The sequence below is a fragment of the Drosophila persimilis genome, unplaced genomic scaffold, assembly GCF_003286085.1.
Source record: "Drosophila persimilis strain 14011-0111.01,24,50 unplaced genomic scaffold, DperRS2 tig00000431-arrow-pilon, whole genome shotgun sequence".
Classification (NCBI taxonomy): domain Eukaryota; kingdom Metazoa; phylum Arthropoda; class Insecta; order Diptera; family Drosophilidae; genus Drosophila; species Drosophila persimilis.
The window spans coordinates 3,696,445-3,714,037 of NW_020825312.1; the positions used below are offsets into that span (position 1 = coordinate 3,696,445).

At 43.9% G+C, this 17,593-nt stretch overlaps 2 protein-coding genes across 2 annotated transcripts; one reads left to right on the plus strand and one right to left on the minus strand.

Annotated features, from left to right (window-relative positions):
- Positions 1–3,772: 3,772 nt before the first annotated feature.
- Positions 3,773–6,975, plus strand: LOC6595931. The gene is made up of 2 exons (XM_002020945.2): positions 3,773–3,820; positions 5,992–6,975. The coding sequence occupies exons 1-2, from the start codon at positions 3,795–3,797 to the stop codon at positions 6,872–6,874; spliced, it is 909 nt and encodes a 302-aa protein (XP_002020981.2). The 5' UTR covers positions 3,773–3,794; the 3' UTR covers positions 6,875–6,975.
- An 88-nt stretch (positions 6,976–7,063) lies between these two features.
- LOC6595930 lies at positions 7,064–8,261 on the minus strand. The gene is made up of 3 exons (XM_002020944.2): positions 7,953–8,261; positions 7,848–7,883; positions 7,064–7,769 (listed from the first exon to the last, which is right to left on the minus strand). The coding sequence occupies exons 1-3, from the start codon at positions 8,163–8,165 to the stop codon at positions 7,233–7,235; spliced, it is 786 nt and encodes a 261-aa protein (XP_002020980.1). The 5' UTR covers positions 8,166–8,261; the 3' UTR covers positions 7,064–7,232.
- Positions 8,262–17,593: the final 9,332 nt, after the last annotated feature.

The window sequence follows — 17,593 nt, forward strand, 5'->3', positions numbered from 1 at the left end:
CCATAAAGTATATATATTCTTGATCAGCATCAATAGCCGAGTCGATTGAGCCATGTCTGTCTGTCCGTCCGTCCGTCTGTCCGTCTGTCCGTCCGTCCGTCTGTCCGTCTGTCCGTCTGTCCGTCCCCTTCAGCGCCTAATGCTCAAAGACTATAAGAGCTAGAGCAACGATGTTTTGGATCCAGACTTCTGTGATATGTCACTGCTCCAAAAATATTTCAAAATTTCGCCCCACCCCCTTCCGCCCACACAAAGGACGAAAATCTGTTGCATCCACAATATTGCAAATTCGAGTAAACTAAAAACGCAGAATCATAGAGAATGACCATATCTATCCGGTTGCCGAATCTGGATCAGATCGGATCATTTTTGTAGCCAAAAGGAACAAATCAATTTGCAGTGGCTACGCAGCGCCCGACGTCACGCTCAGACTGATTTTCTGTCTCTCTCGCACGCACTCTTTGTCGTGTCGTTTAATATTAGCGGCGTCTGCCGGAGGAGAGCCATACTGACTTAGTATCGGGTATAACTGTAGAGTTGCGGTGTCCGCAGCAACTCACAACGTTCCCCCTCGTTAGACTTTATATTTCTAAGATCGGCCCGAAGGAAGGCCAGGCAAAAAAAGGGATCCAAAGAAAAACACTCAGGCGAGATTCCATCAAGTAAGTCTCAGATACAAAAAAAAAATACAATACACGTACATAGATATTTTTGTCGATATATGTAGTATATATCGTACATATGCCTATGGTACATACATATGTACATGCGTTAACTTGGTGACAGGCAGTGTATTTAATGAGCTTTCTACGGCACGTGATTATTGGGCAAAGATGTACGTGTACAGTTCAGTAGCAAACTGTGACGACATCCTCCCTTGGTTGCGGACAGGTGTGGTGCATCAACCATACCGCATCCGCATGGGTGTACCAGCGTGTGTGACTTCCATCCACATATTCAAACTTGTTGTTTTTTGCTGCTTTTAGAGCACTTTACCCACATGTTTCTGGCTGTTTTCGTATACAAGTATAAGTAGTCGTATGTCGCGCATGGTTACACGGGTATGTACTTCCATGTATTTATGTAAATTCATGCAGTCAGCTACTCGTACCTTTTTAAATTTTTAAATATATTTATGTATATGCAGAACACTTGCTGGCAAGACCAGGAAAGACCGAACAGAGAGTGCTTCCTAGAGCAAACTCACTGATTAACTCTGATTCAATTCTGTATACTGTTATTTTATTTAGAGATCAATATATCGATTTAGGGATCACTTTTTATGGCTGGAGATTCTCTGGGCTCGCTGCTCGCCACAGATGGCTACCTCAAAGTCAATTTGATTGCGCAGACAATTGAGCAGGTCCATGACTCCATCGACGATGTCGTCCACGGTGAGGGGACGACACTCGGCTATCATCACTGCCAGGACGATGGGTATATAGACGTCCCTGCGGTTCGACTCCATTGAAAGTTCTCTTTTTTAACTGAGCTGAGAATTTCTGGAAAATAAAACGGAGTGTTGTTTTCGGTTCGGAAGATACGATAAACTGAAAAGCTACGCCTGGATTCAACGCTTAGTTGACAAGCGGCGCCCAGGACACTTCCTTTTTAACTTTCTCCGCCCGGAAAATGTACCCACGTGTTACTAGTTCTTCTGGTGAATGTAAGGACACCTGCATATACATACATATGTACGTATGTTTGTTGGGGAACAGAAAGTGGTTTGTGGTAGTCTTAGGGCTTATGGAAAACTTAGAAAAAAAATGTACATATGTATGTATGAATATTCCTGTATGTTTTATTCTACATATGTATATACTGTTATTCTTATTGAATATTGAATTTTGTTCAAAAAATTGATTGCTTTAAGGATCACTTTCTAATCCCAGAGTTACTCCGGGCTCGACGACAGTCCCCAGAGGCCCCCTCAAAGTGCATATTATCGCGCAAAGAGCTGAGCAGCTCCATAATTCCATCGACGATCTCGTCCAAAGAGATGGGACGACTGTGTGCGACCATCACGGCCAGGACGAGGGGTATGAAGACGTCTTTGCGGCTCGACTCCATTGAAATTTGTGCGTCTGATTTTAACTAAAAATTTTCGGGAAAATAAAACCGAACGTTACTTTTGATTTGGATGATGCGAGAAACTGAAATGCTTCTATGCTCTATGCTCATGCCAGGAATTTATGACATATTCCGTTGACAAGCGCCGGCAGGACCACTTCAATTGTGGTGTGTATACAGTTTCGATGGAATGAGGCTCCCCCAGCGAGCTATGGAAAAATTCAATTTGAAAAACTGTCAGTGTCACTTGTCAGTTGGTGGTCACACTCCCGACTCGCCTTCTACTATTGTGCTCTGCCTTTGGTTAAGAGTACATAACAACATTCAAGCCACTTCTGCTCCTGTGTGGTGCATTTTCGGAATATCGATACGACGCGTCGTCAGTGGCAGTGGATGTGGCAGTGGCAGTGGGAGTGGCAATATGGATGTGGAGATACATTTCATATGCAAATTGCTCGCAACTCAGAGACGGGCAAGACAATAACAAAGACATACCACACATATGCAAATAAGCAGTGGCAGTGGAAGTGGCCGTAGTGCCAGTAATGGCAGTGGAGCTGCCCCTCCAGGCAGAAAGAAAATGGAATCGTATCCATAAATCAGACAACATCAGAGTGCAGAGAGTTTTCGGTTTATTTCATTTCATCAGAATATTGTATAAACTGAATTGAACTGCAGAACCTTCCTTTTTTGGAACTACTGCGTTCTAAGACTTGGTTTTTCTTGTTATTTTTACAGTACGATAAGCGTAGAAACCGATTCAAAAAGTGGTCCGTAGAAAACGATTAAAAAGTGGTCCGTTTCTGATCCAATAGTTCAAGGGGCGATCTTCTTTGCCATTCAACTCCTCATATTGCACAATGCCTCATATATATTTAAGTGCAGCAGCTTTTCAGCAAACATTAAAGTGTCGGCTTTCATCTCTGTGTAAACATTAGAGGTCTGCATTGGAGGTCTGTGTGAATGGCCAAAAACCGGCAGTCGAATTAAAAACGCGCAAAATCAATTGAGTGAATTTGAATGCCACTCCGATAGAGTTTGAGTGCGATGACGTATAGCTCAATACGTTATTGTTAGCATTTTGCGACTTTAGGGAATGATTTCTAGAATACAACACGCAAATGCCTTGGATGTGTGTGTACATTCGAAATATACCCATATGCAATACAAATGTATGTACATATTCATACATTATTATGCATTATTGTTGTCAGCATTTTTCGTAAAAGAGTCTGATTTGATATACATACATATGTATTTTCATATCTATGTGTGCAGAAATGTACCTATTTATCTCCTATAGGAGTCCAAGCCTTCAGCAATTCTGTCTTCTTAATATTTTTCCATTCGAACCTTAATATAATCATTTTCCCGCGCAAGAAACACTAATTATGTGCATGTTTGATATGAATCCTAGTTCTAGATAAAAGACATACGAATTTGGAAAACTACTTATGACCGGTGGAGTCGGATAGATCGGCCAGAGCGTGTGTAACATTCAAAAAACTTGTCACGAATTGAATGAGTTAAATGAGGCGCTGAAAGAATGCATTCGTTTGGACTTATGTATGTATTGAATGGAGTGAGTTTCGGGTGAGATCGCCTTCGGGTCTGGACTACTCGACGCTCAGTCCATATTTCAGTTCTCTTGAAGTCGACGGATCGGAAGTATTAAAAGTCTCGGCTCTTATCGGTCACAGTGATTCATATAAATAGTTACAAGTATGTACATATCTACCAAGATATGTAGGTATGTAAATAAATACATAGAGAATATATCGGACATGAGCAGTCCGACTCTACCGGCCACTGTTTCGAAATTCTTTGTTATTTTGTCTATTACTAGGATTTATCTCAAATATGTACATACATATGTATGTATATGTGTGTGTAGATATGTTTGTAATTCGTTGACGTAATACGGTTCTAATGGAAAAATATTGAGAAGAAACAATAACTAAAGTCTTGGATATAATAATGTAATAATAATGTATGTACAGTCAAGGAAAAAAGTCAACATACAGCACCGATTTTTCAATATTTCGGGTTTTCGCAATGAAAATTAAAAAAGTTGGTATGCCATTATTTAGGACACTTAAAGTTATTATTATTTCAGAAAAAAAACTTAAACAAAAATTATGTATACTAAAGTAACAACAAAAAAACATAAAATGTTCACGGAAAAAAGTGTACATACAGCGTGGGAATTCCCTTTAATAATTCAAGAAATAGAAGGTAAAAAGGGAAATCCCCGACTATTTTGACGCCTAGCTTCATTGCGTATCAAGTGTGTTTACTGGCTGGAAAAAAGTATTATTGCTACTCTTTGGGACATTTTAGAAAGATTGGTTCGGAAATATAACATCAGCAGTCGGGAAAGCCTCAAAACCGCCCTCATTCGAAGTTCCGCCCACAACAACCGAAAATTTGGTGGCTTCGATGCCCCGACGACTACAGGCTGTAATAGATGCCAATGGTGGACCAACCAAATATTAAAAGTATAAAAAGTATTAATATTAAGATGTCTTTGAGACTATAATACAAAAGCATTGAGGCTGTATGTACACTTTTTTCCGTGAACATTTTATGTTTTTTTGTTGTAACTTTAGTATACATAATTTTTGTTTAAGTTTTTTTTCTGAAATAATAATAACTTTAAGTGTCCTAAATAATGGCATACCAACTTTTTTAATTTTCATTGCGAAAACCCGAAATATTGAAAAATCAGTGCTGTATGTTGACTTTTTTCCTTGACTGTATATGTACATACATTTGTATTGCACATGGGTATCCCTGCAGTACCGGTCATTAATGACTCAGCTGCTGACACGTCGATGACAGCGTCACTACCCCCGATGACATATGTAGTTGATGACCGGCCATACGCTGAGCTGATGACATTAACATGGAGATGTCCTAGGGCATAATCGATGACATTGTCATCGAGCATTGCCGAAAAATCATGCATTTAATAAGCGATGATTTTTCGGAAAAAATCATGCACTTAATAAGTGATGATTTTTTGGCTTAAATCATCGCTTATTAAATGCATGATTTTTGCCTAAATATCATGCACATAATAAGCGATGATTTTTACCTAAAAATCATGCATTTTATAAGCGATGATTTAAGCCAAAAAATCATCACTTATTAAGTGCATGATTTCTACATAAATATCATGCACATAATAAGCGAGCCAAGCCACACAAATAAGGGTTACTTTTTGTTGTTTGTTTTGCTGCTGGACTGCTCAAAAATTGCAATTTCATGCCCACCGCAGATTATAACAATTTAATTCGCTAATACGGATTTATATTCTATTTCTTTATTCTTCTTTTATTCCCGAGCATAAGAGAAGAATAAAGAAATATAATGTGAATGCAGCGAAACATTAATATAATTTGAACACCGTTTTTCCATAAATTTAACTTTTTATACAATTGAGATTTTTTTTATTTAACACGCGCACAACACATATTATTAATTAATTCAAAACTGCACTTACCTGATAATAATAATAATCGCAGATTAATAATTAATAATCACTTATTAAAACTCCAGATTAATAATCACTTTTTAGAACTCCGTCTGACAATTGCAATTAGCAAAAAGAACAAAGCAAAAGAGTTCTGTCGACGCAGGCGCAAAGAAAACGAACATATAAAACGAAGTTCTCTGCTACTGCGCACGGTCGGCAGAACCGAATTACGTTCGGCACGCGCGGAAAAGAAAGAAACAAAAGAAAAAACAAAGGGTTCGATTTGGCTGGCGTCAACGCCTCGATGACATTGTAGATGACATTCGTCATCGCTCAATGCTGGTACTGCAGGGATATATTTCGATTGCACACACACACACATCCAAAGCATTTACGTGTTTTATTCTGGAACTCATTCCCTAAAACAAGCCATTAAATTCCAGAACTATGTCGGCAGTTATTGGACCGAAATTCATATTGGATTTTGAAAAGCTGAAGGAGGCATTCGCTGAGATTTGTCCGGACTTTGGTGAGGAGCCCAGCTATGAAGTGGCTAGTGCGGCTCGCCGCTTTGCCGAGCAAGTGATCTTTTCGTACAGCAAGCAGGCCAGAACAGCGAAGGCCGAGAAGAAGGACAAGACATGGATCATACGGTTGGACATGAAGAACGAAGAGGGAATTGAAATGAAAAATGAGGTGCACATACTGACGCACTTCCTTCGGGAGCCGCTGATGACCCAGCCATTTGTGATGCGCAACCAGCTGCTGATCACATTCAAGCAGGCTAGTCTGCTAGCGGTGCACAAGTACTGTCAGCTAGTGCCGCATCTGGTGAAGCGCGGGGAGACAGTGCTCACTCCACTGGCTGGAGCAGTGTTCGCCAAGGACGACATGCCGAAGCTGGCAGAGGCGCTCGGGGAGCCTCTCGCCGAAGTGGTCATGGCTGTCATCAGCAGCTGCCAGACGGACGGCTACTACTTGGAGCACAGTCGCTGTCATATCGCTATGGTGGCACTGGTAAAGACTGTCGCCGATTTCAAAATGCGTGCCTCGATTGTCAAGAAGACCATCAAAATGTACAAGCGTCACGGCAAGGAGTTCGACATGGACAAATTTAAGGTCTGGAGTACATTTCAGCGCCGCTCTACTCCGGCCTCCAGTAGGAGCTCCACTGTCACAGACGGAGACGAGTACGATAAGTTGGCCGAGCAGGTTCTGGCCTTCCAACTGAGCAGCAAGAACGAGGGGGAGGCAAACCAGACGATAGTAAGACCCAAGCCTCCTATGAAATGTGCAGCCAACTTTAAGTTCCCCAAAACAAACTAAATGTGAAATTGCCATCATCTCTTAACTGGATTCAAGCAACTATTCGAGCACTGTCTCTCTGTTTGTGGTACAAAAAATCGCATATACATTATACATATGTACATAGGTGGTACTGCCATCTGAAAATAATATCAAATTTATATCTTTTTCTTACATATATTTCATATAAGCATAGCTCTACGTAATTCCTGAGCTGCCAGAGGCGCAAATAAAGGAAATGGTTTCTTAACAAACCAATAAAAATAATAAAAAAAAAATACCTTCCCGAGTATTTTCGTCATTTAAAATTAAAACGTAATTCTATACAGCGATTTGTTTTGGAAACAAGCATTCGAATAGAGAACATAATTTGTGGTTCTCATTGCTGTTTTGGCGGCAATAAGGGGCGTTTCGATTTCTTAACTACTTGCGACAGTCTGATGCGTTGACTCTCCATGTGGGTGATGAGTCCGACGGACTGCATAAACTCTTCCTTTGGACCCTCTTGTTTGACGGCGCTCTTCTCGATCTGGGGGATGCGCGCGCGGGCCAACGCTGCCTGTAGGTTGAGGCGGCTCTCCTTAACCACTGTGGTCGTGTAGGCATGCAGCGGCAATTTTGGGGTAGACATTGTAGTGTCGATGAAGTACTTCTGCATCAGAGCCTCCACTGTCGGTCGCTTCCCGACATATTGCGGCGTGATCGCCAGCTTTTCAGCCACCACGAGCGGCACGATAGCCCCACTGATAATATCGTTTACCACTTGATCGTTGGGTTTCAGATCATGCTCGGCAAATGCCAAACAGAAGCGATTTATGTCGTCCTGAAGGCGCATCAGCATATACTGGCACTCGGCATTAATCTCGCACAGTATGTCCTCAATTTCGTGCAAGTAGGTGTTCTTGATGACGGGATCCTGAAAGAACAAAAGCATAAGTTTGGTGTCCTTTGGTTTTGTAGAGCGGCAACAGGGGGCAGCTGTGTATGTACTTACGGCGTCCTTTTGCTCGTCGAAAACGCGTGAAATTGTCTGCAAAAGATCAGAAAATGGCGATTAGGAAACTGTGTACCTTCGTTTTGTCACAATTCCCATACACACCTGGTGCATCACCAGATACGTCTTCATGGCCCGCTGGCAGTAGGCAATATCGCTGACCACTATATCGGGAAACTTGTAGAATGTCCGAAGGTAATGTTCGAAGAAGCGATGCGCGCTTGGCATCGAGTTGGCTTTGCGCATTTTGATTAGGAATGCTCTTATTATCTCATAGCGCTCTTTCGGCGAGAAGTCGTTGAAGTTAATTGACTCCATTTTTATTGTATATTTCGTTTTCTTGATTAAATGCTACTTGTTTGTTTTCAGTGGGATGTGGATCACTTTGCCAACTATAATTTTAGCGAACTTCAGCCGAACTGTCAATTATAGCTCTTATAACAATTAACTAACAATATAGCGGTGAAAACGTAAACAAAAAATAGTTCACAAAGGAAGGAAAAAGAGGGTATGGACAATGGGCAAAGCAGTCCAGAACACGCAACGCATGCAAGGTAAAATCCACCCCATTTGCCTAATATGCCTTTCGGCTTTTTGTCTTCAAGGTATATTGAGAGTGTTCGCCGAGGTGGGGTTCCTGTGAACTTTAAAATATGCCTTGGATGTTTTTGCCTCTCTTCCATACCCCTGTGAACAGACCATTCGATATTACGCTCTACCGACTCATTTTTTCGTCGCAAGAGAGGAGCAGCGGTACTATCGATATTTTTCACAGCGATCGATATTACTTAATTCAAAACTGATCGTTAGGTTTAAATTCAAATATTTAAATAAAATGTGCTAATTTTGTTGTTGCTATCAATGACACGAGCGCACCGGACCATACTGCCCCGTAATTAATGCAAGCCATTTACTACCAGAAGCACGCACAGCTGTCGACCCAGGTCCCAGTGTCATGATTGATAATATTGGTTGTGGCGCTGAGCTCTGCTTCACAGCAGCAGCGGTTTGGACCTGCCCAGCCATGTGTATAAATAAATTAATTACTATTTAATTATTCACATTTCGATCAATTACTGAATGGACATTCTGTGTCGATTTCAATTATGTTCTCCCACAAACACAGTTGCAAAAATAGAACGACAGTTAATTATTATGACTGATTTACCATTGAAACTGTTCCAAGAACATGTACATATACGCAAAATACTGCAAAAATAACAAACATTTCGAAAATTTTACAGTTAGGTATGCACATCTGTACATATGTACATTGATTCGTAGCATCTCAATTCTGTCTTCACAAAACTTTGGAAGAATCTGTCCGTCTCTCCCGTATTAGTTAACATGAATCGGTGCTCAGATTCTGAGGTAACTGCCAGACGTATCTGTGACGACTCTCAACTCTTGTGTTATCCTCCGGTTTTTCTTTTTCTTTTTCTTTTTCTTTGAATATCCTCGGGCAACTTTAAGTCTTTGTGGTCCCAGCCAGAAAACTTTTGACCGCAAATGGATCTGGGCCTGGCGCTGGAGCAGCATAATCCACAAACGCCTTTTGCGTTGAAAAGGCAACAGAATACGCACGAATCTCGAGCAGGAAAGGAAAGGAAAGGAAAGGCAAAATGAAATGCAATCTGAAATCTCATCATAAGCCCTGCCTCGGCCAAATCCAGACTTCGTTTTCGTTTCGGTCAGTTGGAGACTAAAGAACACACAACCACTCGGACCTGGATTACAGTGAGCGTTCTTTATATCGTACGGCCAGTGGGTGCCTGCCTCCAACGAGTATTTAGTTGATTTCTGGCATGAAAATTAGTTCAGTACAGGAGCCAGGCGCACATTCAGAACCGAACATTCTTTCGGTTCAACTTTTGTGTTGAACTTGCCGCACCTGTAAGGCTCTTCCGGATTTCTAAAAAAAAAATCACTCTCAAGACCTTAATACGTGTAAGATCTAATACTTGTTACTAGTACATTCATAAATTATGTTCATGATGGTTTTTTTTTTTTTTGTGTTCAAATGAATAATGGAAAAGGTCGCATGCAAGGTAATAATACAAGTACAATACAATACTAGTGTATAAAACAACATTCAACATACTCCGACTTCAACGTAGCGGAGTGATACAACATATAGTAGAGAGGGTAACTGATGGTTTCGGGATGCCGAGCAATATTCATGTTGTTGGAGCTTCAAAGAAAGAATGAGGGAACAATAGAAAGTGCAGGACGAGCAATCCCTAGCAACGGTTAAGGAGGCACTTTCCTGGTACAGCAAAAAAGAACGAGAGAGAGACAGAGACAGAGACAGAGAGCAGAGCAGACCAAAAAGGACAATGGCACCTAATGGTCCGTTAGTGGTGCTGGAGTTGCTGGTGTTGCGTTGGTTCCGGCCGGAACGGAACGGAACAGAACGGAACAGTCGCACGTGGGGCGACGAGAGTGTCCCTCATTTATCATTTACACACCAACGCACGTGAAAACAGTCCCAACACGGCAAGATGACGGCTCGGTCGTCGCTAAGGTTTCCATTTCATACCCCCCCGGCAGAAATTCCATTAGCGCCTCCTGCTGTAGGCCCCAGCCAGGCTTTCGGTCTCGGTTTCGGTTTCGGCTTCGGCTTCGGTTTTGGGTCCGTCCCCATCATTTGCATTGATTAAATCACTCTGCGGTCGGGCCGGCAAATGGCTTAAAAATGCGAACCAACTTTCCGCTCAATTGTTCGTGCGTCCGTTTTTATGCACTCCGACGATCCCGTCCTTTTTTTTCGCCCTGGGTATACAGAGAGTATTCATGTTGCCGTACAAATTGCCATTGTTTTTTTATTTCACATTTCCCCATTTTCAAAAACCCTAGGTAACCTTTGGCTGTTTCTGTGCGGCAGCCTGTGCTCCGCTCCAATATTTCCAATAAATTTCACTCTACAGCCTCGGGCTGTCGGCGTTGGGTTTCGGTTTTTGAATTGCCACTGATGAGGCGCTGAGGGGAGCGGAGGGGAGCGGAGCGAGAGCTGTGCGAGTACACGATTCCCACGAGAGCAGAGAAAATTTGTAATGTTTGTGCAATCAATGTTGTTGCCGCAACAGCCACGCTGCACACGCCCCCTTACTTGCCCCCATATCGATTTTCGGTGAAATTTGCTTTTCTTGTTTGAAATCGTTTCTATTCCAAAGTATCGCCTTTTCATAGACGACACTTAAAGGGTACCACCAAAAGCAGGCCTTGTTTCCTGCGAATGTTCCAAGTTCGATACGATAGATCTTCTTTTGGCCAGAAAATTCGGAAATACTACTTCTTGTTTTGCTTTAATCCAAGCCTAACGAACATTCTTTATTATCTGAATATCATTAAATTCATCAATCAGTTCAGATACGCAATCGAATGCGAAAAACGTCTGGAAATTGAATACGATCCGGACAGACCTAGAATGCATTCATTCCACTCCATTACCATAGTGACTGCACAAGATTTTTTTTTTTTTTTTTTGAGAGAGGACAACACAGTAAAAAATGGTAAAACACAGCCAAATGAATCGTTTATGGTTTCATCACGCAATAAAAGTGGGGGGCAGCGGGTAAAGGTGTGCAGCCATAGCAGCAGTTAAATGGAAACGAGCGGATGAGATTAAAATATTCGGAATTTATAGAGTTTTACGAGGTATACGATATTAAATATTTCTCAGTATGGTTTAAATATAAGAATATAGGGCTGTAGATCGAAGGCGGATACGAATTTCAAACACAACTGCCATCTTAGAGATAACTGATAAAAACGCACCACATATCTAGCCGAAAGGTGGCAACGCCACAGTCACAGGCGTGGCTGGAAGTGCAGATCTACTATCTATCCAAAAGATCTCTACCCACTATACGGTATTTTATTAATTTTTAAATTTCTTGTTTCTAGAACTTGTATGTATGTATATTCAGTATATTGGGTACAAATATCATACTTTTATCATCCCCAGCTTCAATTTTATTTGAAATTCGATTGGTTCGTGTTGTGGAAACCGTATCAGTATGTTTCGGATGTGTTCCGAAACTACTTTTCAAAAGCCACTGAAGGGACTATGTTCATAGCACAAAAACTTTAATTAAACAAGATTAAAGATCAAATTCCACTAATCAGGAGAGTAACGATTGTAAATGCAATAAAGTTTGATTTCAAAAGTTAAAGGCGTCTCTCACAGGTAAATAAAAGCACAAAGGGGCTGGATGGCGAAACTTTCAATTTGTTTTCCTTGAGTTTTCCCCCAATAGTCCCAGGGACTATCCTTAAGCTAGGCATTGCCGTACGCCGTACGTGCACACAGGATGCTTACTTTTCTGCCTGTTTTTTAAATAGCTAGAGAGATAGAGGGGAAGAAGAGTAAGCCTGGAAAATGCCAGCATCTTTGATTAAAAGTTAAGAGCTTTAACAGCAACAGAACACCGTTTGCTCATCGCCTGACGCCTTTTCCTGATTTGTTTGCTTATTAGGGGTTTTCTTCCGGCTTGTTTGCACTGGCGATTGAGAGCCTCCTTGCCGGCCAAGTCGCTGCGTAAATATAAATTGGCTGGCGGTATTTTTAGCGCCACGGAATCACCGATAACAAAACATGACGATTTGCATATGATGTCATAAATTTACAAACAACACGGCCAAGTGGTTGGTGGGTCCAGGATGCTGGATGCTGGGTTGTGTGGTGGGGTGGGGTGGGGTGAGTGTGAGGGGTGCCTTGTTTATGATAAATGTCGCGGTACGACGGATATCACATTCCCATCAACTGTCCTGCATTGTTGCCGTGCTACCCATAAGACCCACGAGGCTGGGCCTTGGCTGGCTGCCTTGGCTGGCTGTGTGTGGCAAAAGCTCGCTGTAGATTTCTCTTTTGCTGTTAGAACGACATCCACACTACTGTTAGCCGACGAATGTCTGGGGGGGCCTCTGTTACGAGCAGGAGTTTGCCCAGGCAATCGTTTTGCTCCATCAACATCAACATCAACATCGTTAGCATTTTACCTGATTTCGGAGATTTGGGGGTGACAGTACAAGTCAATTTTGATTTGAATTAATTAACAATCGTGACAATTAACGGACTAGCACATCATCATACCACACGGTAGTTGTGGGGAATATCTGTATTTAGAACAGCGGTCGGGAAGTCCCCATCTGATGTGCATCGGAAAGTGCGGTGCTGCTCTCACGTACACGTGGTTAACGGTGCTTGGCACCAACGCAATGTTCCGTTCTGCCTGCTGTTTACGCACACAGATGCAATGCAAGGCGGGCGAGTGTGTGCCTGCCGATCACTGATTTAGAAGGTAGGAGACAGCGTTTCTTTGTACTTTCTGGGTACTGGGTACGTTCTTTGTACCCAATCCATTTATCAGTGGGTATGGAATCCATCCGCACATCCGTATATATCTTTAAAAAGTGGTTCCAACTGAGGGTTGCAGCCATACCACCGTACCGTCTTCCTCTTCAGGTCTCCAGTCCATCATCATCGGTTTTAGTTTAACTTTTAAGCATTGTTCAGAATTCAAGTGGAGAAATGTCTAAGTCGTACGCAGCAGACGCAGCAGACGCAGCAGACGCAGCAGAACCCAGAAGGAGAGGGCTCGAGGTGCTCGAGGAGCTCGAAGGAACGAAATACACCTGAGCAGTGCGGCAACTGCTGCAGGCGACTCGATAAAAAAGCCATCAACGTTCTGTTTGCCCCAGAAACAGCACCGAAATCTGCTCTGAAAACAGCAAAAGTAGCTGTAGTTCCATCCAATCCAATCCAATCCCCTCCACTCCACTCCACTCCACTCGCCCTCCCCCAACAATGGGCCCCAACACAGTGCAGAGTCCAACGAAATGGCAGCTCGAAACTTTGGACAAATTATCAACTGAATGTAGCAGAAACAACAATAATCTCGGCGACAATTTCAAGAGGCAGCCCGCAAAAAACGGGACTGGACGGGACTGGAGGGGACGGGACGGCAAGCACTAACCAACTTTTATTCGGAGCTCCTTTATTCTGGTTATTGCTATTATTATTATTATTTGCATGGCATGGGGTAGGAGTCGGGATAGTACCCCCATTACAATTTCACCCTTTGCGAGGGAGGGAGAGAGAGAGAGTCCCTAAAAGTTGAGACCAACTTTGGGTTTTTCGTTTCGGTGAAACAGTCCTCGAACTCCACTCGGCCGGATTTCGACCCCGTTCAGAGTTGGACACTGGATAAATAGGGCTTTCCTTTGCTTCTGTTTTCCTTGCGGGAAACGCTCTGGCCTCGACTTTAAAAAATCCAAAAGCTTCAAATAATCCGTTCGTTTGGCTTTAAGAAATTTCCAGGACAACATCAAAGAAAGCGAAATGCCCCACCCCCTCCTCCCCACTCCCTCCAAAACGGAGGACACAGGGGACACGGAAAACGCGCTCCAGGCGCACCGTCGGACCTCTTTCCGTCGAAGCCCTCGCTGCCACTTTACCAACCAAGAAGAGACATTTTACGAATTTTCGCGGACTTTTCGTTGCCAAATATTTTCTTTGAGCAGGACAACGGATGCTCCAGATCCTTCTGATCTGTCCCTCCTCAGCAGGGTAGCAGGGTACACAAATTCCAATTAAATGGAACCCTTTTTCTGTTGTTCCTGTCACTTTCCGATTTACTTCCTTATGCTACCGACCAGCGCGACAAGAAAACCCATCGGCTCCTGCCAATGCCTTAATCCAGAGACGGCGTTCGGTACAGTGGTAATGAGAGGTAAGACTGCTACGTATTGGATAGAATGGATATAAAGATGGCCTCTTACGTGGGGTTCCTGGGCAGTCCATAAAGACGGAAGTGGAAGCCTGTGAATTCCCATCATATATGTAGATGATGTATATCTGTAATCGAACTAGCGAATGGCCAGAAAGGAGCAATATAGAAGCATCCTAGATCATAGCACATTGTGGGAAATTTCGTAAACTAAGTAGTAATATTTAAGGAAATTCGATTCAAGTGTGCGGCTGTGAAGATACTCTTTTCGGAATGTGGCCCACTGGCTTAGTCGAGTGTAGTGCTTATTATCATTGGCGGACCACCCCCACGACGATATCGATTGGGTAGGTTCGTCCCTGCCCTGCCCTGCCTTGCCCGGCCCCAACGCTCCGCTCCACTGAGATTAATTGAGCATAAATTTTCGATGCGCTTCGTTTCCGTGGCACTGCGTGAACTGCGAAAAAATCTCAGGGTGAACGGGTGGGCTGCGCAGAAAGCGTCCTTGAGCAATGTTTAATAGACTTTTAAGTCGATTTTTCGTGGGCCACAGAACGAAGGCCATGCTCGGACTGCGGCCGCAGCCACTGCCTCCATCAAGGACCCACGTCGCGAACGGCTGTCACCTGCCGGCAGTCGTAACCATTAATCATGATTACTTCGCACTGAAGTCGACAAACGGCCTACAGCCTGTTCACAATGGCCCGTAAATTCCGGTGCTATTACTCACATTAATAAGTAATTATTTGATTCGATGCCACACACACACCACCTCATCGAAGGCGACTCTCGGGGGGGTGGGGGCTGGGCGGAAGGCAGGTGGATGGATGGATGGATGGACTGTGCTAAGTTCTGGCTCTGATGTGCGATGTGATTTGTGTCTTCTGATGGTTGCATTTCACACATCGACACGCATCGGGTCCGGCTCATTGATTCCTGGCTGGGTTACGTTACCATGACACGCCCGCAAATTAATTTATAATCCATTGAATGCAGGGAGGATGCCGCGATGACAGTGAACTGAATTCAATGATTGCACTTCTTTGTACTTCCTGAGTTTATGGAAACTCAGGGACTCCGAGGTCTTTGAGTTCCTGTTTCCTTAAGTATATGGAATACCAAGGGAAAGGCCATCCCCGGCTATAATATAGATATATAATGGAGGGATATTCTTTGTGTACACCACAAACTGTCCATTATGATGCGATCCCCATATTCCTATCCAAGGGAAATGGTCGGCCCATGTTTAAGGGAATTGATTTGCTTGATAAACAGAAACAACTTAATCCCCATTAGATGGTCCAAGAGGAACGAACCCCAGGAGGCAAAGGCAAAGCAACGAAAGCGCCAGCACAACGATTAAAACTTTTTGCGGTGGCTCTTTCATTCCTGCCCCGTGCCCCGTGCCCCATGCCAAAGCCTTCGCCCACAGAGACCACGCACACACACACCCACCCACACATACACAGTTGGTCGAGGACGAGTCGAAACTTTCTGCTTTGCGGTTAATTCGTTTTTATTTTCAGTTGCGGCGATTGTTTAACCGAAAGCCTCAAAACCAACTGGCGCCAGACCCTGACCCCCGACTCTCCTTTTCGGAGCTGCCACAACAAGTGACATGTCAATCAATGGTCCAGACAGAGGCCAGGACAACGCAGCGTGCTCTGTGTCGGATTGAGTGTGGTGTGCGTCCGCCGCCGCCGCCGCTGCTGCCGCCGCCGCCCGCCCCCAGTCTGCCACCAGATGTGTCTACTTGCCCCCGAACAGACCAAGGAATTGGCCCCGTAGCCGGACAGCTGACAACCGCCCGAAGCTCTCGGTTGAAAGTTGTTGCTGGCCACCAGCACCCGGCTTTTCAGCTGGGATTCGATTGTATACCACACACAAAGCGGGTTTGCTGGCTCCTTATTTAAGGTGCCACACAACAAAGCCACAGAAAAGAAAGTAAAAATGTAATAGAGTTGTACTCGTAGATAAAGTGGAGATATTTATTATCAACGGAAGCCATTGGGGAAATAGTTTTCACTCAAAAGTGCTCCTTGGCTCGCGGCAAGATGGTCAGCCATTGCTGCACCGGAACCCTCTTTGCCAGCCAGCTAAAAGTATTCAGCTGCTGAAGGCTGCGGCGGAAGTGCGTAGACAAAGGCGTCTAGGGATAAACGTTTTGTGTGTGAGTGGAAAAATCCCTAAAGCGAGGCGAAACAACACACGTATCCGGCGAGGCCAGGCATTATCCTGGCCAGCATTCCGTGCGATTTGCTCAACCGTTTCTTGACGTGAGTCAACATAAGTGCGGAGCGACCTCTAGGGTCCAGGTAGGGGACAATGGACTCGCAGACTCATACATACAAATTGCACTTTGAGCGCACACAGGACGCATGCAACTGGGTCAACGTACGCAGGGCCGTGTCCCATGCCCCCGTGGGGCGAGATAGTGTCAGACACAGAAGTCCTGAGGCGCTTTGTTCTGAGCACTGGCGATAAGCATCTGCCGCGCTCCACTGTCCGAGCGTCCCTCCGAAGCGCTGCCATCCAGAAAAGGCGCTTAAAAGGCATGACTCCTCGGACACGGAACACCTAATGACCCTCAGTGCGAGTGGGTGTGAGAACGGGCTCTTAATTGCCAGGACTAGCACCAAAATACCACTTTCCTTAGTCATTAATGAAAGGTGCGAAAGTTTTGAGTGTCTCACCTTTTTTTATTTTAATATTCCATAGGTATTCCATACCCTGTGAATACCCTCTCAGAGATATCTTTTTGGAACTTTGAACAGACCTTAGACCCGCGACGGTTGCTGTTGCTCTGCCACACAGAACTCAATTGAAACGCGCTCAAAGCCTAGCTCAGCGGGAATGAGAATCGCTCAATTGGGGTCTAGATGATGGGGCATGGAGCGTGGGCGGGTGCTCCTCAATTGCCACGAAACGAGATACATTTTTGTACAGAATGCCGTATCGCTTTAATTCGGCGATGACTGCCGAGCAAACAGCACGGAAAAATCTCTTCAAAGTCCA